This window comes from Cucurbita pepo, chromosome 6 (assembly GCF_057944985.1).
Source record: "Cucurbita pepo subsp. pepo isolate OVF chromosome 6, ASM5794498v1, whole genome shotgun sequence".
Classification (NCBI taxonomy): domain Eukaryota; kingdom Viridiplantae; phylum Streptophyta; class Magnoliopsida; order Cucurbitales; family Cucurbitaceae; genus Cucurbita; species Cucurbita pepo.
The window spans coordinates 2,221,277-2,244,751 of record NC_141803.1 but is presented as its reverse complement, the minus strand read 5'-3'; the positions used below and the strand labels follow the sequence as shown (position 1 = coordinate 2,244,751).

Genomic DNA, 23,475 nt, shown 5'->3' with positions numbered 1-23,475 from the left:
CTGCATCGATGCTAGTTGTTGATAGAAGTAACAAACGTCTGGAGCTTGCTTACGTGTCAAAAATATTATGTGACAAAAGGTTGAAGAGGATAGCCTGATATACTTCAAGTAGTAGGAATACATTCACAGAGATACACTTTCGACAAACTCGATATAACTAACTAATTATTTAAATTTATCTGATGTCATTACAGCTTTTCCATTGGGGACGTGAACTATAGCACGAATGACCGCTCCATTATTTTTAAATTGTATTAGACTTCAGTGGGAGGGAGAACGTTCGTCGATCAATAACACGAGGTAATACATGGATACAAAAGGTAAAAAAAAAACTCTTCCCAAATCAGCATATTTTTTTTTGTTATACGCCTCGTAATTCTTCCTCAGCCAGGCTTCGGCAGAATAGCAGAGCAAGTACAAGTACTAGTAGAATAGCAAAAATTCGTTCCTCATCATTAATATGTTTGCTCGCGGTAATTGTGACCTCTCGGGAGAATCGATCGACTTTTATGCCAATTTTATGTAGAGTTATGTACGGGTTAAGTTGGAAAAATCTTTTGGATCAATTCAAAACATGGGTCGGTGACTCGAACAACGAAAATAGAGTTTAAAACTCATGGATTAAGCTGAATTGGATTGTCCAGTTGTTATTTTTTAATATAATTATTTAAAAATTCATACTAATAAAGTTTAAATATCAAATATTTGTAATTTGTAATTTTGTTTGTAATAATTTAATAATTATTTTCCTTTAAAGGGCGATCGTGGGCCTGAATAGATATTATTGGGCCGAATTAGTAGGCCCATTATCGAAACAGGCTTAGGTAGTGATTTTCCCGAATGTTCGAAATCCATATTTACGGTCTCGCACTAATTTATTTTTTTGTCGCTATTATAAAACTCCAAAAAGCCACGCCCCAATCCCTTTCGTGGTTCCTTTTGCCGTTCCCTCTCTCTCTCTCTCTCTCCATTTCACTGCGGCTCAAAACAAACGCAGCTACAGTACGTATCTTTCAAAGACATTCGCACAAACGCACTGCCGAATGGTGCTGAAACAAGATACATGAACTACTTCAATTGTACAAACAATAAGCCCTACATCGATTAATTTTCTCTGTTTTTGATTTCTGTTACGGATCTTAATCTCGAAATATGGACCCACCGGCCATGGATGAGCAAACGAACGAGGCACCAGGTCAGGGCGAACAGCCTCCAGTTCCATCTCCTCCTCCTCCTCCTCCGCCGTCGGAAACGGCGGGAACTCAATCGCAATCTCAAGAAGGAAGAGAGGAGGAGGATGAAGAGGAGACTAAGAATGAAGAGGACGAGTTGATTGCCAAGGCTCATAAGTTGATGGAAAAGATCACTGCCTCGCCTGATAACCCTAACCCTACCGTTCTTCATGCCCTTGCATCAGTTCTCGAGACTCAAGAATCCAGGTTTGTGCTTCTTGTTATTTTGCTGGTTTTGATACGCTTTGTGAAGGTACTTGTTTTCAAAACCGATTTTCTTACGTTATGATAGTTTAAACGTGTTCCTGAAATGATTTTTAGTATGGAGTGTGCATTGGAATGGAATGGTCTTCGTAAGGGACTGTTCAACGTTTTTCGTTTTCTTTTTGGTTGGTTGTTTTTCACTTGTGTTTGTATTATTGATTTCTCTCTTGCCGTGGGGTGGGAGAGGAGCTTCGCGGTATGAGCTAGTGCAGTTTCTATCTACTAACTTTATAAACAAAAAAATTTTACGCGCTAACCGCCTTAACAGAACTTCAGAATTAAAAACTAGAATATATAGAGTGGTAAGGATCACCGGAACCTTGAGGAGATTATAACATCATGGAGTGGGCCACATTACCCACTTGGAAAGTTAATTATTTCCTAAGTTTTTCAACTTCTGGAGTCCGGAGTTTGTTGGTATTCCTGGTTTCTAATTCAACGAGTTGGAGGACTTCTGAATTTCAGAGCCGTAAAAAAGTGGATAATGACATAGTGTTATAGATGGTCTATGGGTTGCATTTCTTCTCCTTCAGATAGAATTTAATCTGAACCTAATAGTTTAAGATCATTTCTAGTTTAACATTTGCTCAAGAGATAATGGGGAGGCCGTGAATAAAGCTTTAATTCACCTTGCTGTATGTTTAAGCTCAATTTGTTTTATTCGAAGTTTTCATTAGCCGGTTTCATTTATGGTAATATTTACCTCATTTGAATGTATGTGCCATTTATTTCTTTACGAGACATTAAGGTTTACTGTTGCATGATATTACGTTTGTTCTGAACCTATCTTATTATCACACACAATAACGCAGATACATGGCAGAGAATGGTCATTCTTCTAGTAATGGTCGCGGATCTCATAGCATTGGAAGGCTAGGGAACGTAGTCCGGGTAACCCAAATTTTGAGTTATCCAGCTTTTCTTTTATTTATTTATTCATGTTGTTAGATGGATTTGGAGCAAATTCAATTCTATACATATTTAAGGTTTTCATGATGGTCGGCGGGGAATATAAATAATAGGTATATGTTGTTATTCTTAGTTCAATGATGTTACTTATTCTGACTTTTTTCACCTACTCTGCAGGAGAACGATGAATTTTTTGAATTGATTTCCTCGAAGTTTCTTTCAGACGCTAGGTACTCATCCTCCATACAGGCTGCTGCTTCAAGACTTCTTATAAGCTGTTCACCGACTTGGACGGTTAACTCTCTCTCCCTGTCTGGCTCACTCTCTCACACACGCACGCAAAATCTTATTTTTGTAGCTGTTTGTTGAGTTTACCCAATGTGATAAGACCTCCACATGTTTTGCAGTATCCTCATGTTTTTGAGGATGATGTTCTGGAAAACATAAAAAAGTGGGTGATGGAGGAAACTGGGAAATTTTCTGCTGAAGATCGCAACTGGAAACATGAATCTGGAGGAAAGGAGGTTTCAGATTCTGAAATGTTACGGACATATTCCACTGGACTCCTTGCTGTATGCTTGGCGGGGTATGCTACTGCCGTAACTCTTTTCACCATTCTCCTTAATACACTTGTTCATTTTCATAATAATATGCCAATGTTCGTTTTTCTAATTTTCTCAGTGGAAGTCAATTGGTGGAAGATGTTTTCACTGCTAGATTATCTGCAAAACTTATGCGCTTTCTTCGTATTCGTGTTCTTGGAGATGTGAGTCAAAAAGATGGTAATCATTTAATAGAAGCCAAAAATGCATCTAGTGCTAGTGGCGTCAAAGTTAGAGATGAAAGCCGAGCGAGGGTACGACAAGTTATGGAAACATCTCATCTAGATGACTCAAGAACAGCGGATGAAAGATCTGTAGAGGATCAGGTTTTTGATAGAGATCATGATAGGGGCCTAAGTAGATTGGCACCACCGGAAGAATGTTGGGTTGGTGAAGAAGCACCTGATGCATTGGCTACAAGGGCTGATGGCTATGAGATGGATGTAGAAGGTGAAGACAGATGGCATGCTTTAGATTTTCGTGATGGGAGGAATAAGCATGGTGAGATTGATGACAATGCTAGAGATGATTCTACAAGACGTAAAATGAGCCGTAGCAGATCCAGTGGGAAAGGAAGAGTAAATGAAGGTGCTCTTGAGATTGATCATGCCCTCACTTCACCGATGTCTGGTAGTAGAGGGCGGAGTGCTAGAGAAAGGAGTTCGTTGAAACATCTGGATGTTAAAAAAGTACCTGATGCTAGTAGGACATCTGGCAGGATCAATTCTGATGTTTCTTCTGTGGAACGAGATGATAATGATGATTGCTACCAAGAATGCAGAGTTGGATCAAAAGATATTTCTGAGCTAGTAAAGAAAGCCGTGTGTGCTGCAGAAGCTGAAGCAAGAGCAGTCGGTGCGCCTTTAGAAGCCATAAAAGCAGCGGGCGATTCTGCTGCTGAGGTTGTTAAGAGTGCAGCTTTTGAGGTATATGCTCTCTATCTCTCTTTCTTTCTCAATCCTTCATGCAAACACAGGAAACTTTAAAATCTTTTTTTCCCTTCACTTCTGACATATAAGCTTCTTTATTTATGTAGGAATTTAAAACTTCTAACGATGAAGAAGCTGCATTTTTGGCTGCTTCTAAGGCTGCAACTACTGTGATTGATGCTGCCAATGCTGTGGAGGTTTCCAGGTTTGTGATCTTTTATTACTCATGATATACTGAAGAGAATGCATTGCACTTTCTCATTTCACATGTTTTTAAAAACCTTCCCCATTTGTGGGCTGAAAAAGTACGGATGGATTGGTGCAGGAGCCAGAACGATTCAAATGTTAGTCCAGCTGATCCAGGTCCCACAGGAAAAGAAATGAATGAGCAAACTGAAGATTTTTTCATCCCTAATTTTGACTCCCTCGCACAACTGAGAGAAAAATACTGTATTCAATGTCTTGAGATTCTTGGGGAATATGTGGAAGTGCTTGGGCCTGTATTGCGTGAAAAGGGTGTAGATGTATGTCTTACACTACTGCAAAGGAGTTCCAAGCAAAGTGAAACATCAAATGCTGAAATGCTATTGCCAGATGTGATGAAATTAATCTGTGCTTTGGCTGCTCATCGTAAGTTTGCAGCACTCTTTGTTGACCGGGGTGGCATGCAGAAACTCCTTGCAGTTCCCAGAGTTGCTCAAACATTTTTTGGGCTCTCTTCATGTTTATTCACAATTGGTTCCCTGCAGGTAGTTATTGAGGCTAAACGTTCTCTGTATAGTTAGTTTCTGTATTGTTCTTTCATTTTGTAGACCCTTTATTTCATCTCACTTGCATGGCTTCCCCTCTGTGCAGGGAATAATGGAACGGGTCTGTGCCCTTCCTTCAGATGTTGTCTATCAGGTGGTTGAGTTAGCCATCCAGCTTCTTGAGTGCCAACAAGATCAGGCAAGAAAAAATGCAGCCTTATTTTTTGCTGCTGCATTTGTGTTCAGAGCTGTTCTTGATGCATTTGACGCTCAAGATGGCCTACAGAAATTACTAGGGCTATTGAATGATGCTGCGTCTGTGAGGTCTGGAGTGAATTCTGGGGCTCTAGGCCTATCTAGTACAGGATTGTTGCAGAATGATCGGTCTCCTACTGAAGTACTTACATCATCTGGAAAGCAAATAGCTTATCATACCTGTGTTGCTTTACGTCAATATTTCAGAGCTCATCTCCTTTTGCTCGTGGAATCTATTCGTCCTAATAAAAGTAGTCGAAGTGCTGCTCGAAATGCTTCAAGTGTGAGGGCAGCATACAAACCACTTGATATTAGCAACGAGGCTATGGATACTGTACTTCTCCTTTTACAGAAGGATCGGAAGCTTGGTGCTGCATTTGTAAGAACTCGTTGGCCTGCAGCTGAGAAGTTCTTAAACTATAATGGGCATATAACCATGTTGGAGTTGTGTCAGGTACTACTATTGAAAAATTCTGCTTTCCTCCGTACCTATTTTTCTCTAGACTTTTTATTTTTTTATTATTTTTTTATTTTTTATAATTTTAGTCTTGGTTTTGTAGGCCCCTCCTGTTGATCGTTACTTGCATGATTTACTTCAATATGCATTGGGGGTTCTTCATATTGTAACGTTGGTGCCTAACAGCCGCAAAATGATTGTGAATGCCACATTGAGCAACAATCGTGTTGGTGTAGCTGTCATTTTGGATGCAGCAAGTATTGCTAGTAATTTTGTTGATCCAGAGGTAAATGACCAATTTTTCTGTTATTTTTATCATATTGCAAATGATGGAAACCAAACTTTCGTGTAGATAGTGTGTGAGCTATGACTTGGTCATCCAATGGTTTTAGCTTGATACCTAAAAATCTTTGCAGATCATTCAGCCGGCTTTGAATGTGTTGATCAATCTTGTTTGCCCTCCACCATCAATCAGCAATAAACCGCCTGTAGTCATGCAAGGATCACAAGCTATGTCTTCCCAGACCTCTAGTACACCTGCTGTCGAGAGTAGAGATAGAAATGGAGAACGCAGTGTCCCAGATCGAGCTGCTTATATGACTGGTCAAGGAGATCAAAGAGAACGCAATGGGGATTCTAGCATTGTAGATCGAGGCAATACTTCGGCAACTGGTCAGGCTACTAACAATAATTCTCAAAATCCCGTTGCAACAGCAACATCAGGATTGGTTGGGGATCGTCGAATATCTTTAGGTGCAGGAGCAGGCTGTGCTGGTCTTGCTGCACAATTAGAGCAAGGGTATCGTCAAGCCAGGGAGGCAGTCCGTGCTAACAATGGTATAAAGGTTATTTTGCATCTTCTCCAGCCAAGGATCTATCTGCCTCCTGCAGCTCTTGATTGTCTCCGAGCTCTTGCGTGCCGGGTCCTGCTTGGTTTAGCTAGAGATGATACAATAGCACACATATTGACAAAACTTCAGGTATAATCTGTTTACATAGAGCCTTTTGTTACTAATATTTGTGTTTCCTTTGCATGGTAGTATCCAAGTAAAAAGTTGACTCATCTGATTGGACAGTGAAAAAATTACTTCAATTATGATTAGGATCTAACATTTCGATTCCTGAGAGTATTCCCTTTTACAATGCAAGTCTAAATAGATTCTCAAGGTCTTGTTTAGGGAGTTGGGGGTAAGGGAACACCGTGATAATTGCATAGGCATGAGCATCCGTTGTGATATGGTGTTTAATGTTTTTGTTAAGACTGTAGTTGGGCATACCTGAAGATATAAAAGAAACGGCTTAAAGGTATCTTTGTTTTCAAGATCATAACTCACTTTGGTGGTAGAAAATTGTCTGCGTTTGGTTTGATCTATGATTCTGTCGAGAATGCAAAGAAGTATGAGAAAAAAAAAAAAGGCTAATCAGGCATGGACTCGACACTAAGGTAGAAGAATCGAGAAAGCAACTGAAGGAAAGGTAGAACAGGGCGATAAAAATCCGGTGAGTTAAGAAGAACCAGAGACCAAGGCTTCAGATGCTGTCAAGGCATGAAAGAAGATATGAGATTGCCGGAATTTTGTGCCTACCACCAACAATCATCTGCAGAATTGTGTTTTCTTTTTAGTAGTCTCTTCAGTTTTCTTTTCACCCCCAAGAATTATTGGTAGAACCTACATTTTTCGATTTGGATAGTTTTACAAACGAATGATACTTTTTAGGCTCCCATTTTCTGTTGCTTCAATAAACACCTAATATCTGCAGCCTCATTTTCTTGTTATGCATGTGAATAATTTATATAATCCTACAATGCTATATTTTGTAGTTGTATACTTCTTTGAGCTCTGCTATAACACAAATTGGTTGACAGGTGGGGAAAAAATTATCAGAACTAATTCGAGATTCAGGGAGCCAGATATCAGGAACAGAGCAAGGTAGGTGGCAAGCGGAGCTTTCCCAGGTCGCTATTGAGCTTATTTCAGTAAGTACCTTTCTCTCCACAATTTTCCAGTATTCCGATTTCTATTTCCATTTCTTCATCATTTCATTGAGAGAGAACTCTCCTTACCTATATAGATTATGCATAATGTCACGGGGTAAAACTGAGGTCATACATTAAATGCGTTCTGTTTTCATATGATTTATGCAACTAAACTTAACAAACCTAGCTTTTGAGTGAAGATTGGACATGCATACAACACAACTTCATATTCGGAATGTTTTCATAGCAAGATATTGCTGTTTTATTTGTTAAAAAGAGTTCTTTTTTCTTTATCCAATCAAGGAACTGATTATGTTATTCAATAATGGTCACAGATTGTAACAAATTCTGGGCGGGCCAGTGCGTTGGCAGCTAGTGATGCTGCTACCCCCACTTTGAGACGGATAGAAAGAGCAGCCATAGCTGCTGCTACGCCTATCACTTACCATTCCAGGTAGTTGCTGATTTATTTCGAATGTGGATTTTGTGCTATGGTTAGAGAACACCTTGTGATTGTGTTGGCTTTCTTGTTTCTCATACGCTTGTGTAATATTTCAGGGAGCTTCTTCTTTTAATTCACGAGCATCTTCTAGCTTCTGGCTTAAACAAAGCTGCCTCTGCGCTGCTGAAAGAGGCCGAGTTGACACCTTTACCTCTTTTAGCAGCTCCATCATCTCTTGCATACCAAGACTCCAAGCTGGAGACATCCTCAACCCAACTGCAGTGGCCCTATGGTCGATCCCCATGTGGATTTCTGACTGATAAGCCGAAGCTTTCTGCACGAGAAGAAGATACAAGTTCGAAATGTGATTTTAGCATGTCTTGTCCAAGGAAAAGGCCCATAGTCTTCTCCACTCCTTTTGGTACGCATTCAAAGTCTCTGCCTAAATCCCTGGAATCATCTTCCTCAGCAGTTAGAAAAATTTCTAGTACTTCAAAACAATCTGCTGCGCCTCTATCTTCAATCGAAACAACCCCAATCATCGACACCGAATCTCAATGTAAAACACCCATTATATTGCCAATGAAGCGGAAGTTGTCAGAATTGAAGGACACCAGTATCATGTTGTCCTCGAAGCGACTTCACTCTAACGAGCCAGGACTCCGATCTCCTATTTGTCCTACTCCTATTTCGTCTCGCAAAGGTAGTTTGATTACAGATGTTGGGTTTTCTACGCCGAGCACTACTAACATGAGAGATCAGCATGGACGACCAATACCTGGGGGTTTTTGGACGGATTGTTTGGATGACAACCAACAAGGCAGTTCCCAAGTTGGTTTGGTTACACCATCATCGCATCCTGGGAATCCAAGTGATCCACAACCCAGCAACAGTGAGAGGCTAACTCTGGACTCCCTTGTTGTTCAGTATCTAAAACACCAGCATCGCCAATGTCCAACGCCGATAACTACTCTTCCACCATTGTCTCTTTTGCACCCTCACGTTTGTCCTGAACCAAAACGAAGCCTTGACGCCCCATGGAATGTAACATCTCGCCTTGGATCTCGTGAATTTAGAAGTATATATGGTGGTGTTCATGGAAATCGTAGGGACCGTCAGTTTGTCTACAGCAGGTTTAGGCCTTGGCGAACTTGTCGCGATGATGCTAGTGCTCTTTTGACTTGTCTTACTTTCCTCGGGGACTCGAGAATTGCTGTCGGTAGCCACTCAGGGGAGGTCAAGGTCTTTGATACCAACAGTAGCAGCATATTAGAAAGTTGCACCAGCCATCAGTCTCCTTTAACCATAATGGAGTCGTATACTTCTGACGACAGTCAACTTGTGCTCTCATCCAGCTCCTTAGACGTAAGGTTGTGGGATGCAACATCCATTTCTAGCGGGCCAATGCATTCATTCGAAGGATGCAAGGCTGCAAGGTTTAGCAATGCTGGGAACATTTTTGCTGCAATGGCATCCGAGCCTGCTCGAAGAGAAATACTTTTGTATGATATTCAAACCTGCCAAGTCGAATTGAAACTATCCGACACCAATGTCAGTTCTGCAGGTCGAGGACATGCTTATTCACATGTACACTTCAGCCCTTCGGATACAATGTTGCTCTGGAACGGAGTGTTATGGGATCGACGTGGACCAGGGCCCGTCCATCGCTTTGATCAGTTCACTGATTATGGTGGTGGTGGTTTTCATCCAGCTGGCAACGAGGTAAGTCGTTTAACCCTCTCCCTCTTCTATTACTATCTCTTTGAATATAGTTCTTTTGTTTGCTGCTGCCTGTTAATAATCTTTTCCTGGACTTCTTTGTAAGTCACAGAAACACTGGAATAGCTAAGCTAATTCAATAGCTTGAGCTGCTTTAATTCTTCAGTTTATGATACCAATTTCTATCGTGGGGGAATCTGTGCCAATATTTTTGTGATTCTTATATAATGCGGAAGAACTCTTTTACTATTTTCTTTTTAGTTTGGCCATGTGTCGATGGGCTATTGGTTCTTAGGTCGACTCTTTGGTTCCGAAGTTTGTTCATAGCATTGTGTCAAATACTTAGTTTTTTCTTGATATCCTTGGCCATGCTTGCAGGTAATTATTAATTCCGAGGTCTGGGATCTTCGAAAGTTTAGGCTTCTCCGCAGTGTACCTTCGCTCGACCAAACAGCGATTACATTCAATGCGAGTGGTGATGTAATTTATGCAATCTTGAGGAGAAATCTTGAAGATGTTATGTCAGCTGTTCATACCCGTCGTGTCAAACATCCGCTCTTTGCTGCATTTCGAACCATCGATGCAGTGAACTATTCAGATATCGCCACTATTCCTCTAGATCGTTGTGTCCTAGACTTCACAACGGAGAAAACTGATTCCTTCGTTGGTTTGATCACAATGGATGATCAAGATGAAATGTTTTCTTCAGCAAGGGTCTATGAAATTGGTAGAAGAAGGCCCACTGACGATGATTCGGATCCTGACGACGCCGAGAGCGAGGAAGATGAGGACGAAGACGACGGTGATGACGATAGTTTGGATCCAATTTTGGGTCCTGATATTGATGGGGATGGTGAGAGTGATTCTGATGATATGAGTAACGACGATGACGACAGTGTGAGTGATCTCGATGACGACGACGTTGACTTTGTGATGGATGATGTTGACTTTGAGGGTGGTCCTGGAATTTTGGATATTTTGCCGGAAGAAGATGACGAAGATGATAGTCAACTGATGGAATCATTTAGCAGTGAGGAGGATGAGGATTTTGTCAATAACGGGTTTGGCTTTTGAACATTACAGAAAGAACAATCAAAATAATCAGGTTAACCTTGATGTTCTTATTTAGTTTTTAGTCAGTTTTTTAGTCAAAATATCTTTATTTTAACAATTTAATCAGATAAAGGAAATGAAAAATGAGAAATTCTCCCGTTTTCAATCTCTTCGAGTCCGCTGGTTTTGACCTTTGTTTTTTTGTTTTTTTTTTTTTCCTTTTGCCAAGATTTTGTTTTCTTCTTTTCCATGAGCATAATAAGCCAATTGAAATCTTCATTTCTATATTTGTAATTAAATATATATATATATATATATATATATATATATATATATATATATATATATATATATATATATATATATATTTTTATCAAATAAGGATCGTTCTTGAGTTTAGTGTTCATGCACTAGCAAAGTGGATATATTGGTGTCGTCAACCTGTTTTGTATGCTCATTTTGTGTTTGAGCATATGATCCTTAAATTTTAAAAATTTGACAAATTAGTATTGGAATTAGTTCTAAATAGTCTTCAAATGGTTGCTTAAGTGTGAGTAAGAGTGTGGCAATCTTAGTTTAAAGAAATTGTCAACCCTCCTCTCTCCTCACTCACCCATGCCTATGCCTCGGTCTTACCTCTCTATATTATAGAGTAAACATGAGGTTATAGAGTGAGTAAACATGAAGATTCTCGACGGTTGAGAACGAAACATAAGGGTGTGAAAACCTGTCTCCAAAATTGGAGCATTACAACATTCTTCCAATAGTGAAAAAGAGAACACATGTCTCCAAAATTGGAGCATTACAACATTCTTCCAATAGTGAAAAAGAGAACGAAACATTTTAAGGGTGTGAAAACCTATCTCCAAAATTGCTCACACCGGTCAAAGAGGAGAACGAAATATTCTTAAGGGTGTGAAAACCTCTCTCCAATGTGTTTTAAAATCACGAGGGATTAGGAATAAGCCTAAAAAGAAAAGTCTAAAAAAATTAGGAATAAGCCTAAAAAGAAAAGTCTAAAAAAAACAATAGAAAGTAAAGCTCGAACAAAAAATTCCTATATGAACCTAATTTGCCTAACCTAGGCCGCCTCTCTAATCTCTCCTTCCACACACCATCACAGGAGAACAGTCGTCATTATTGAAGAGTTCTACCATCCTCTAACCACACAAGTGTGTCTAAACTTGGAAGAGTTGTCAAATTTTCAAATTCAAACAACGAAGGCAAAACTGTAATAAAAATCTAAATCAAACAACGCTGGTCAAAACAAATTTTGCATTATAACGTTGCAAACAATTGTATTCAATACACCATCCTGCAGAGATCTGAAATTCATATTTTCCCTATGAAGTGCGAAAGAGGCAACAAAATGTCAATTTCAAAAACGGGAATTACATTATTACTGGTGCAATTCTAAGGAGCAATCCTCTGTGGGTCGCGAGGGAACAATGATGTTTTCCGAATGTTATTCAAACCACAAAAAAGCATCACTACACGCTCCAAACCTACTCCGAATCCACCGTGTGGGGGACCGCCATACCTGCAATGAAAGCATTGCACAGTTAGATTTCGTTTATTCGATTAAATTTCAACTTTGAGTAAAGGGGAAAAGAAAACAAAAGCATAAGAGAAACATACCTAAATGAATCGATGTAAGTTTCTATGGTTTTTACATCGATCCCACATGCTTGAGCGCGTTCTGCAAGAAATTCTGGCACGTGAACACGCTGAGCCCCAGAAATGATTTCTTCCCCTGCGTGAACAACGAAGTTTTAAGTTACTTATCATGGATCATATATTAGAAAATTTTGTTACATAAAATGATAGAGAAGAATAAGCACCAGCAAGACACTTATGGTGATGAAATAATATTTAATGTATACCTCGAATAAAGACATCAAATGAGTTACTGTAAGTTGGGTTATCATGGCAAGGCATAGTGTAGAATGGCCTAACAGACAAAGGATAGCGGTGAAGAATGTAGAACTCTGTGCCATACCTATAGTTAGAAAAGTTTGATCAGCAAGCTTTAGATATATAATAATTGTACAACATCATAAGAAGTTCGAAGTAGGGACACGAATTACTTCTCTAGGACGAGTCGTCCCAATTTCCTCTCAGCCTCTGTATTAAGATCCCCGAGAGGATCGATTTCAACGCCAGCATCCTGTGTAGATAATCATTCATAGCCAAGAAGAAAATGTCATGACATTTGGGATTTGGGATCTTTCTACAATTTATCTGGCACTGCAATTAAAAAGTTACAAAAAACAAACAAAAGAACTTCACCTTCAACATCTGAATTCCTTCCTCAAATGTAAGGCGTAGAGTGTTTCGCAAGTACTGCATAATCATGAACTCGGATCAAAGATGGAAATGAGAAGAAATCAATCTACTACCAAACTCAGTCATCTATCCACATTTTACATATTTATTGGCATAAATCCAAAGCCACAAGATTATCCAACACTTCGACACTATAAAGATTTCTGGGAAGTAGGTTATCAATAAAGTTCACCTTCAAAGGCTCAAACGGATACTGTTTATCAATTGCTTCAAGCTCCTTCTTACAGTTTTGATTCATACTGTCGAACATTGAGACAAATAATCGGTCTACGATGTCCATGACCTGCATAGAAAAAGAAAAGAAATCAGATCAAGTATCAAGTAAAGATGACCATAACAAATAAAAAGTAAACTCAGAGCATTACCTCAGAATAATGGGTTTTGATCTCCATTTCAACATCAAGTCCTGTAAATTCACATAAATGTCTATGTGTGAATGAGTCCTCTGCTCTGAAAACAGGACCAATCTCAAATACACGGCCGAAGTCGCCGCAGATTGCCATTTGCTTATGAAGCTGAGGTGACTGAGCCAGGCAAGCGGGTTGACCTTTGTAGTCCAACCTAAATACAGAAGCACCACCTTCACTGGAACCCCCAATCAATTTTGGTGTATGGATTTCAACAAAGCCTTCGGACAACAGAAATTGTCGAAATATCTGCATAATGAGAACAAACTCAATCTATGTTGCAAACCCTTCATTTACAATAATGCTGAGAGGGACTCAAACACTAGCTGTAAACATGTCTCATCAATTCCCTTAATAAATCTACAAACCAAACAAGACATTGCACGGAAAAATCATGGATACCAAGTAAGAAAGCTATGCTGATGATACTAAACGTGGACGCCATCAAAGACTCCAACTATTAATGGATGAAACTACCAAAGATCCACCAGTCAATAGTTTTTTATTCAAAAGATGACCGTTGAACTATGCAACACGAATCAAGCTCGCTGATAATAGTAGATATAGTTATCATGATCAACTTTGAATAAAGCCTGTATGCTTCAACTTGGTATGATATAAAACATCCATTTAGATCAACAATTAAAAGAAACCTTTAATGACAATACAATCTTATTCTCGGGGCAAAAGAACAAGCTCTTGATAACTTATTCAATGTTGTGAGGCATTTTGAAATGGCATCAGGGCTCAATGTCAATCATCAAAGATCAGAAATCTTAGGCATAAATATGGAAATACAGAAAGTGCATGATCTTGCAAATAAATATTGTTGCAAAGTGGGAAATTGGCCCGCCGTTTATCTTGGTCTTCCCTTCAATGGCAAGCCTCGGTCACTACAATTTTGGAAGCCCATTATTGAAAAGGTGGACAAGAGGCTTCTCTCTTGGAAAAACACACATATAACAAAGGGGGAAGGCTTACGCTCTTACAAGCCACACTATCAAACTTCCCTACGTACTATATGTTTGTATTTAAAACACTGGTCAAGGTGGCCTCAACCATAGAGAGAATGATTAGAATTTTCATTTGGAAAGGCCATGGAGAAAGTAAGGGCTGCATCACATTAAATGGAAAAAAAATAATGGTGGTCTTGGATTGTAGTCTTGAGGGAAAAAAAAAATGGTACCTTTCTAGCACAGTGGATTTGGAGATTTAAAGCTTCTTCTCTCGCATACTTTAGGGGGTCACCATTTCAAAAATGAAAAAAAAGCTTCATGTGGGAGAATTTTATTAGGGAATTTTGTTGGAGCAACTGGCAAGATAGGAACAAAATAATTTTCCAAGTTAAGGAATACTTTTTTAGTAGATTTTTTTATGCTAAAGTTCAGTTGGCTGTGACTTGGTGTAAAGGTTCTTTTTCATCACTATAGCTTAACCTCCCTCCTTCAATTGGAGAGGTTTTTGGTAATCTCCCAATAGGGGTCTCCCCTCTTTTGTAATGACATCAATGAAATTGTTCTAATAATTTCAAAAAAAATGAAACAATTAGAACCAGAAAACAGAAAATAAGATAGAAAACTCACTGTTCCAACTTGACATTGAATGCGAAAGATTCCTTGATTAGCTGGTGTTCGCATGTCAAGAACTCTGTAGTTCAACCGCGTATCCTGATTAACACGTACTAGTTGCTCACCAGCCTGCAGCCAACAAATGAGTCCGACGTTAAACAGGATGTGTAATTTCTAGAAAATTCTTATTTTATTTTTGGTATAAAAAATTAGCTTCAATAGACATAGAATGAAAGAAAATACAATCATTAGATTTGGAACTTCTAAAATTCTCCAAATTAATTACGAAGAACAATGGAAATTAGACAATCGAGCTGAACAGATAATCGAAATACGAAGAAGAACACATCGAAAGTGAGCGATAACGAAGTATACCTGCAACGCTTTCTCAATCTCAGCTTCACTACGAGCAGCATCCTCAATATTTATAGGCAGACTCGGCATTGCCTTACTGATGCAGTATACTTTCCTCACTTGAATCTCCACCTGCTGCGTAGCACCTTTAATGGCAACATTGGGCACAGACACAACTCCTTCAACGTCGACAATGGATTCACGGCTCAATCCAACGACATACTTCACCATCTGGCGACTGACGAGTTCCGGCTGCTCCGATACAACGCACTGCACGGTGAATCCCTTTTCTCTCACCACGAGAAACGCCATCTTCTTGGCAACAGCACGGATCGTCTGAATTCGTCCCCGTAGAATCACATACTTGTCTTTAAGCTCCCCCGTCAAAGAGCCAACCTGAGTCCAGTTCGCGACATCCTTAGCCTCCTTGGATTGGAGATCGGAGAGAGGAACATCGCCATAGTTAGCGGAGAGGGGGTCGTCCTCGACATTGAGAGACGAAATAGCAGCTTCGGCGACTGCTTCCTGGCGACGGCGCAGCTTTTCCAGCTTGGCAGCCTCCTTCTTGGCGGCCTTCTTGCTGACAGCTTTAGATGCTTCGTCACCAGCAGACAGGGGCTCATCGATCGGAGTTTCGGATGAAGCGGACATGGTTGCAGGAAGAAGATGAAGAAATGGGAGGGAATATTGAGGGCAATGAAGGAGAGATTGTAATGAAGAAGGAAGCGCAATAAACCTCTGCGCTGGTAAGATGGGCTGGACAAATACCATGGGCTTTGCGATGGTAATTAATTTCCTTTTTTTTTTTTTTTTTTTTAGTACAACGTATTTATATTTTAAATATATATTATTCATTTATATTATATTTTTTATTTCCTAAATACCCTTATTAAATTTGATTATGCTTTTGCTAATATTACCTTCCAAACTTGTTGTCTTTCTTATTAAAAATAAATAATAAATGAATTAAAAAAAAAAAAAAAAAACAAACAAACAAACAACAATATTATCATAAAGTGGTACATGTATAAAATTTACAGGTATTTTAATATTTTAAAAAGTACATATATATATAAAAATAAATTTTATATTTTGTTTAAAAAATAACTATTTTACTTTTTTTAAATAAATACATTGTATTGTAAGGAATAATACATTTAAGTTTTAATAGTTTGATTAACATATTCTATAGTTGAAATTGTAATTAATAATTTATTACAATTATATATATAGAACGTAAAAGTATTTATGCGAATATACTTCATTAATTGTGACTCAAAAGGAAGAAAAAAAAAAAATGTCAACATGAACATAGTTTATGATAAATAATTTTTATTTTTTACATTTGAATTAAGAAATTCAATTTCTAGTACTACTTTTAGTTTTTTTTAAGAGTGTTCATGTCAGTACGAAGATTTTTTTTTATTGGAAACGAAAGCATGGAGCTGAAATAACTCACTTAAACGATTACGTAGTACAATTAGATCGAATAAGCCCTTATTGAATAAATATTCAACCACCTGGGAACCCTCAGGAATTGTCGTATTCAATGTTTGTTCAAACAAAGATATAGAGAACAAAACGGGTTACCTACTCTTAACGGTCAAAGCGAACCCTTTCAATATACAAAATGAAAATTTTGAATTTCAAATCTTTGTTAAAAATTCAAACTTTCTACTAGCTGAATTATACTCAGCTTGGTAGGTACGAAATGATAAGTTAAACTAAACTTAATTAATAAATATCGATATCCATCTAAAAATTTACCTAAGACTATTCATAAAATGTTAGATTAACTTAACAGTAATTGACATACTACCTGCCTCGAAGTCATAAGCTTAAACGCCCGTGCTCGATTCACTGACCTTCAACACAAAACCAAATAGGTTGTTTAAACAAAAATAAAAAGATAAAATGGATAAAAATTAACATTTTAAACTAATTAAATAAGTTCATAAAATCAGATCAAGAGAGAAGGAAAAGAGAAAAAACATCAATCATCCATACTGAAAACCCTACAATTCATCTTAAACTACTAATATTTCAACATTTCAAGCATTCACACTAAGATATCCAACAAATTTCAAGATCATCAATGAACCAATGTCATTCAGAATTCCTACTAATACACTAAAATTCAAGGAAAATTATATCTGCACTGATTAATGCATATGAATCAAAAGCCCTTACCCAATTGTTGTAGCGGCCGGCATGCATGATGCTCTTCAAGATGCAGTATCAATTTCCAAGGGCAGAGTTAAGAACTGGTCTTTGTCTCAGCCTACTTTTGGCACCCACCTTTGTAATTTCATTACTAACATGATGCTTCCTGCTTGTATCCACCCTCCTACTGCACACTTCTCCTGCAGGCTCTTTGGATTGAAGCATTTCATTCTTCTCTTCTGCATCGAAATTATCAGAATCAAAATCGTTGCTTCTGTCGTCGTTGTCCTCATAATTCTTCTTATCAATGTGAGCAGCGCTGTCAAGATCAGTTTCTTTGGTTGTGTTGCTTCCAGTGTCATTATTGCTGCACTCGTCGCTGTTTCCAGAGGCATCCACTGATTTCCCACTAGTAGAAACATCTGTTCTATTGCGCTTGTGATGCATCATCCCTTCCTCTTTTTCATCAGTTTTTTTCACGTTCCTGAACGAAATTCAAACGTTGAATAACTGTGGTGATGTTTTAATTTACAGTGTGCAGCACCTTGTGGTGGATAAAGTTTATAGGTAAAACCCATGCAGTAGAATGGAAGAGATAAACAAGGAGAACATAACACATCCCTCGTACGAGTAAAGTCACAAGGTCTTGCCCAAGTTTTAGAGGCGAATAGCGAGTTAGCGAAAGAAGGGAAGTTCTGCACAAGGAGAGGAAGCTTAGTGTTGAGTAAGATGCTTAATTACTAGCGGCAAAAGCATATTCCGCAACTGGAGTCCTTTACCCATCCGTTCAAGGAGAAGATCCTAAGGAAGAACTTTATATATGCTTTCTATTGGAACTGATGGCTGGAAAGAAATGTGCAGATCTTTACAGATGAGCAACAAAGTACTCTTACTTTCATTGAATCTACACCTTTTCTTGCATTAACTTGGAGTAAACTTTTCTACTCCCTTTTGTAACCATCATCTATCGTCCCTCCTGACATTGGAGGTGCTTTTTGTAATTACACACAGCTAGGATTTGTGTAATCTATTTCGTCCATCAATAAAAAGGTTTCTGTTTCCTATAAAAATAAAAAGATATTATCCAGGATAATTCCTTGGATTCCAAGATACAAACTACAAAATTGAGTTCCTACAACCGTACCATACTGAGATAGCAATTGGCCCCTACTGTTCCTGCTGTTGAAAGCAATTGATGAACAAAAAAACGGCTGCACAACAAACCTCCTGCATGATAGGCAGTAACCAACATCGAAGTGTCCTGAAATGCAACACTACTACTCACATCCTAGAGGGAAAATGATATCCAAATATTAAGGCCAAAATTTGTATACTTGTGGGCATGCTAAGACTAAGAGTAATTTGAACCTAGTGTCAACTGATTTTTTTGAATATTTTTTAAGAACAAGTGTCTGAAATTAGTAGACTACAATGAATACTTTGCCCTACAAAAGCTGTGAACTCAGCATAAACACAACTAGCTTTCCATGCAACCAGGTACATATGGCAACTTCCGCCACCGAAACAAGGGAATGAATATATGGTCGGTCTTTTATACCATATTATATCGACTTTGGTTAATTCTCATCTCAATAACTTGTTCTTTATAGTCTATCCAAACAAAAAAGAGACTTGTTTACGTATTGACAAAAGGAATAAATTTACTATTAATCTATAAGGTCTAAGTTTTAGGGTTCATTGGCGTTTTAACATGGAATTGAAGGCTGAGTCTAAACCCCTAGACAATTACATATTATTATTTCACATGAGAAAATTGGAGAATATAATACCCACCATAAAGGTATATATATATATACACATATTATTTCATAAAACCATTAAAAGTCAAAGATGTCACTGGAAAAAATATATATTGGTCTTGATCAGAACGTTAGAAAATAAATAAAGAATGCAGTAAATCTATAAACAAAGAAATATGATTTTTTTTTTTTTTTTTCCAAATTTATGAAGAGAGAGAGAGAGACGAAAAATGTTTACCTAGATATCCCTATGGCGTCATCAATAGCCCGATTGTACTCCTCTGCACAGCATTCCACAAATCAACACTTTAGTGGGAGGTGGTTAAGAATATAAAAAGTGTGGATGTGCACATAGATCGAATTTCTAATATAAAACATATTTTGGCAAAATTTTCAAATTCCCATCAACAAAGACCAGAATGTTGATCAATTATTAAGAGAGATTATTAGAATCAACTCCACCCAGTCATCTTGACCTACATACTAAATAGGAGACAGAACATTATTCTTCCAAGTCCAACTCTAATCACTGACAAAGCAGGAATAGTTCCAAAATGGCAAGCCATTTCGTCCTTTGTGTGTGTTCATTGTAATATTTCAGCAACTAAGACAAAAGAGTGAAAATGACAATACATTGGTTAATAGAAACGTCTGAAAATTTCAAAAGCAGTTAGTTCAATAACCAAAAGAATAGTGAAGGGAACTTGATTCTATACCAAATGTATAGTTCACAGGTGCACGAATCCGACAAGTGCGAGTAACTCCAACTACGCAGGGCTTCTTAAAGCCATTCAAGAGCATGCTCTTTCTATGCTTGCGTTTCAATGACCTTTCCTGGTTCTGCAACATACAAAAGCAGAGGCTTTATAACCACAAAAAACTAGTTGATCTCCAATCAGAATCAATCTACGACTTTTACATGGTACTAGCAAATTGACAATACAAAGCATAATAATTAATCAAACACAAAACCATAATGATTAGGCAACGACAACCTTCCGAAGTTTCTCAAGAACGGGAATGGCATCTGATTCAATTTTCCTTCCAACAGCAAATTCACTGCTGATCTTGCTGCATAAAAGGTTGTCCTGCCATTTGCAAGAAAGAAGTCATTACGATTTCTAAGCCCTTGGTAACAGACCTCAAATCCAAAATGAAAGGGACTGTCAACATACTTTAACTTTATGAAATTCCTCGAGATTTGTGGCCATTGTTTCCCATCGAGTGCTAAACTTTGGAAGGGAAATACTTCCGTTTTGTTTACCTTTTTTCTTTCTATCAGATTTGATAACTTCCCTGTATAGTCTATAACCAACAAATGGATTCCCATCATACCTAAAATCACAGTAAGAATTACTGATACAGTTGATAATCAGACTTCAGAAATTTGATGAAGACAAATAACTTCAACAAATTACCAATAGGAAACTCCATTTCCATCTCCTCCAAATTTATCTTTCTGGAAACAAGATATTTGAGTTTTATCTTTCGAGCAATCGCTAATATATGATACTGCATCATCTTGCTGCAAATGGACAAATTAAAATAATCATTCGAGTTCGTGAAGACCCCATGGTGGGAAGATGTTTTGATAAGTTTTAGATGAAGAAAGACAAAAATAAAAGGGCCATAAAAATATATAGAAAAAAATCTTTTAATACGCAAAAAAAATTATAGAACATTATCCAAAATAGTTCACATATAAAGCAGTCTCCAAATGCGTACCCAAATTTATTCAATAAGAAACATGGACCAAATAAGAATAGATCATATTAATCCACGGTCTGAAGCATAGTGGTAATAAGAAAAATGAATGGTCATAAAAGTAAGCAATGCAAATGAACAAAGATACGAAACAATACATCAGCTCGAATTTGACATAGAGCTTTTAGAAGCAGTAAGCGTTTTGTCGGATCAAGATTATTGTAATTTGATATCTCCTCTCTGTATAAAAGAAACAATGGAACGAAGATACAATCAATAAATTTTCAAAATTATGCAGATACAGATATGTCATACAAGTAAATAGTATTATTGTAACTACCCTTTAAAGGCCTTAATTGGAATTTCCCCTTCAGCAACCTGCAATAAACACTCATATGTTATTCTTATGCTACTGACACGGGCGAAAACAGAAGACTAAACTAAGCACGACTGTACGAACAGTAACTTACCCAAGGCCACCATTGGGCGAGCTTCTTACAAAGTACGGTCACCCATGCATTAGAACCATTTAACATTTTACCTACAGGTGGTAGGATACCCTGATAACATAAACAGCACATTAGTGAATCAAGGGCTCTATAATCCCACAAACCTTGTCTAAAGCACCACGAGAGATGGGCTTCCACTTCTAAGAGATAACTGCCTGTTGAATAACTACAACGAAGTAAATGAATGCTGTTTTCATTGGTGTCGTTAAAACTTTCATTCAAAACAAGTTTTGAGAAATGTATACAAAATGGGACCAACAAAAACAAGACCTAAATGAGACCAACAAAAACACTCTATTCCAAATTCCCAATGGAAGGCATCAATTATTGACAAGATAAATGAAATATCCTCGAGACGATGCTAATAGACACGAGGGATGATGAAGATGCATCACGACGTTCATATGACCAAAACACACGCCTATGTATGATGCATAGAACGAAATCATAGTTTGAGTGAGATGGCCACCAGAAAAGACACAAACAGTCGTTTAGTAATGAAAATTGATGATCAGTGCATTTAAAGATATGAAAGAAAAAAAAAATCTTCAACCTTCAAAAGAACAATGTGGAGTTCAGCTAATGAACTGTCGGGCTTTATCAAACCCTTCTCAATATCTTCAGCCGATATCCTCAAGCTTTTCCCAATTAACGGCTCGAAAACCTCCATGGAAAAAAAAAAAAAAATAAATAAACATATTAATTTCATCACCAATGCAGTATCGAACGCAATTTCTTCCTCTCCCTAGGAAATGCAATGTAAACGGGAAAACAAACTCACATTCAAGAAGTTCAAAACCGATGCCAACTCCCATTGACCTCGTAACTTCATAACCTCGGCTTCAAAATTCACGTCTGAATCAACTGCCCTTGCTGAACCATCGACGTTCTCTTCTTTCGCCGACAGCTCGTCCGCCGCCGGTGACCGACACGACGGAAGGACATCAGCCATGACAGTGATTCTTAGAGGATCGGGAACTTGTTACAGATACAAAAACTTAGTACGTTCTACTTCTACTGATCCGATAAAAGTAGAAACCAGATGCCGCCTCAAATTTCCTTTTTAAGAACTTTTCCCGCCAAACAAATTATCCAACGGGATTGTTTGATTCTCGGGAAAATGCCGCCGAACGAATGATCGATAGCCAAGCTGACGGCGGTACAAAAAGAATCACCCAGATCTTCCCCTTGTTCCAATTTCTTATGCAATTTTTACTCGGCTGTTTCCATTTAGGTTAAATTGGTTGTATTATAAATCTAATGCGGTAAAAAGAAAATATATTTTATTTTATCTTTTAATATCTATAAAATATTTAATACATTTTTTAATTTTAATTTTTTTTAATTAATTAAATAAATAAACTTGATTTTGATAATTAGTTCTTATTTTATATTTATTTTTAGATATTTATAACGCATTTTATGAGTAAAAAAAAAAATAACAAAACAAAAATAAGAAATGCTTATGGGAGAAGAAAATGCTCGTCACGGAGACAACAAGAAAAACATTATGAAAAAACGACATTAGTAGAAACATCGATTCGTGGAACATAAGAAACCGACACCGAAAGTGGTTGGTCAGCAAAGGACAATAATTTTCATCCACAAATGTATGAAATTTATCGAGAAGATAATAGTCCCAACGTTCGACTATATCTGATCATTTATTTACCTTTCATTTTTTCTCGCTCGACAGTAGAAATTCAAACACGTGACCGTGTGTATTTGCATATAGTTATAATGTTAAATTACAGTGTTAATTACATTATTAGTATACTATTTTATGGTTGTATTTATCTCAACATTTTAAACGTTAATTTATTAGTTATTTATTTAACTACGATCAATAGAAATAATACATAATAAATATTTTTCGGTTGAAATATGTAAAAACAGGTAATATAAAATAAATGTAAACATATTAATATTAAAATTTAATATAAAGTAGGGATGTATGTAGGGTTAAAATTAAAATAACTGAATTAGGTTAAATTCCACACACGACAAGTAAATAAAATCTTAATAATTATATGAAATAATAATAAAAAAAAAGGTTAAAAAATAAAAATTGATAT

At 37.5% G+C, this 23,475-nt stretch overlaps 3 protein-coding genes across 6 annotated transcripts; 1 reads left to right on the top strand and 2 right to left on the bottom strand.

Annotated features, from left to right (window-relative positions):
- The first annotated feature begins 933 nt into the window (after positions 1-933).
- LOC111796724 (DDB1- and CUL4-associated factor homolog 1) lies at positions 934-10,755 on the top strand. Its single transcript, XM_023679467.2, has 14 exons — positions 934-1,439; positions 2,309-2,387; positions 2,583-2,699; positions 2,813-2,991; positions 3,087-3,933; positions 4,044-4,141; positions 4,262-4,685; positions 4,792-5,394; positions 5,501-5,683; positions 5,814-6,377; positions 7,265-7,375; positions 7,711-7,829; positions 7,934-9,539; positions 9,915-10,755. Exons 1-14 carry the CDS (start codon positions 1,153-1,155, stop codon positions 10,608-10,610), a joined length of 5,913 nt encoding a protein of 1,970 aa, XP_023535235.2. The 5' UTR covers positions 934-1,152; the 3' UTR covers positions 10,611-10,755.
- Positions 10,756-11,847: 1,092 nt separating this feature from the next.
- On the bottom strand, positions 11,848-15,975 carry LOC111797258 (aspartate--tRNA ligase 1, cytoplasmic). The gene is made up of 9 exons (XM_023680211.2): positions 15,286-15,975; positions 14,926-15,039; positions 13,301-13,591; positions 13,108-13,218; positions 12,879-12,932; positions 12,677-12,756; positions 12,473-12,588; positions 12,228-12,342; positions 11,848-12,129 (listed from the first exon to the last, which is right to left on the bottom strand). The coding sequence occupies exons 1-9, from the start codon at positions 15,913-15,915 to the stop codon at positions 12,003-12,005; spliced, it is 1,638 nt and encodes a 545-aa protein (XP_023535979.2). The 5' UTR covers positions 15,916-15,975; the 3' UTR covers positions 11,848-12,002.
- Positions 15,976-16,834: 859 nt separating this feature from the next.
- LOC111796542 (DDT domain-containing protein DDR4) lies at positions 16,835-22,616 on the bottom strand. Of its 4 annotated transcripts, none has more exons than XM_023679205.2 (12): positions 22,182-22,616; positions 21,954-22,064; positions 21,362-21,451; positions 21,232-21,269; positions 21,050-21,131; positions 20,606-20,712; positions 20,363-20,522; positions 20,183-20,275; positions 19,904-20,027; positions 19,426-19,468; positions 17,455-17,911; positions 16,835-17,129 (listed from the first exon to the last, which is right to left on the bottom strand). In XM_023679205.2, the coding sequence occupies exons 1-11, from the start codon at positions 22,350-22,352 to the stop codon at positions 17,503-17,505; spliced, it is 1,428 nt and encodes a 475-aa protein (XP_023534973.2). In that variant the 5' UTR covers positions 22,353-22,616; the 3' UTR covers positions 16,835-17,129; positions 17,455-17,502. The 4 variants fall into 4 exon arrangements, with proteins under 4 accessions (XP_023534973.2, XP_023534974.2, XP_023534976.2 ...); XM_023679206.2 differs by having other exon boundaries at positions 16,835-17,124; XM_023679208.2 differs by lacking the exon at positions 16,835-17,129 and adding an exon at positions 18,572-18,688 and having other exon boundaries at positions 17,771-17,911.
- Positions 22,617-23,475: the final 859 nt, after the last annotated feature.

What these genes read in the sequence shown, in the direction of transcription:
- LOC111797258 (XM_023680211.2), bottom strand. Translation starts at nt 15,915, where the DNA reads ATGTCCGCTTCATCCGAAACTCCGATCGATGAGCCCCTGTCTGCTGGT. An exon ending in AGATTGAGAAAGCGTTGCAG is followed by an intron (nt 15,040 to 15,285) that starts GTATACTTCGTT and finishes TGTTGGCTGCAG; the next exon opens with GCTGGTGAGCAACTAGTACG. An exon ending in TTCAATGTCAAGTTGGAACA is followed by an intron (nt 13,592 to 14,925) that starts GTGAGTTTTCTA and finishes CTCATTATGCAG; the next exon opens with ATATTTCGACAATTTCTGTT.
- LOC111796542 (XM_023679205.2), bottom strand. Translation starts at nt 22,352, where the DNA reads ATGGCTGATGTCCTTCCGTCGTGTCGGTCACCGGCGGCGGACGAGCTG. An exon ending in TCGCCCAATGGTGGCCTTGG is followed by an intron (nt 21,270 to 21,361) that starts GTAAGTTACTGT and finishes TGTTTATTGCAG; the next exon opens with GTTGCTGAAGGGGAAATTCC. An exon ending in CCAATTAAGGCCTTTAAAGG is followed by an intron (nt 21,132 to 21,231) that starts GTAGTTACAATA and finishes TCTTTTATACAG; the next exon opens with AGAGGAGATATCAAATTACA.
- LOC111796724 (XM_023679467.2), top strand. Translation starts at nt 1,153, where the DNA reads ATGGACCCACCGGCCATGGATGAGCAAACGAACGAGGCACCAGGTCAG. An exon ending in CTCGAGACTCAAGAATCCAG is followed by an intron (nt 1,440 to 2,308) that starts GTTTGTGCTTCT and finishes ACAATAACGCAG; the next exon opens with ATACATGGCAGAGAATGGTC. An exon ending in TTAAGAGTGCAGCTTTTGAG is followed by an intron (nt 3,934 to 4,043) that starts GTATATGCTCTC and finishes TTATTTATGTAG; the next exon opens with GAATTTAAAACTTCTAACGA.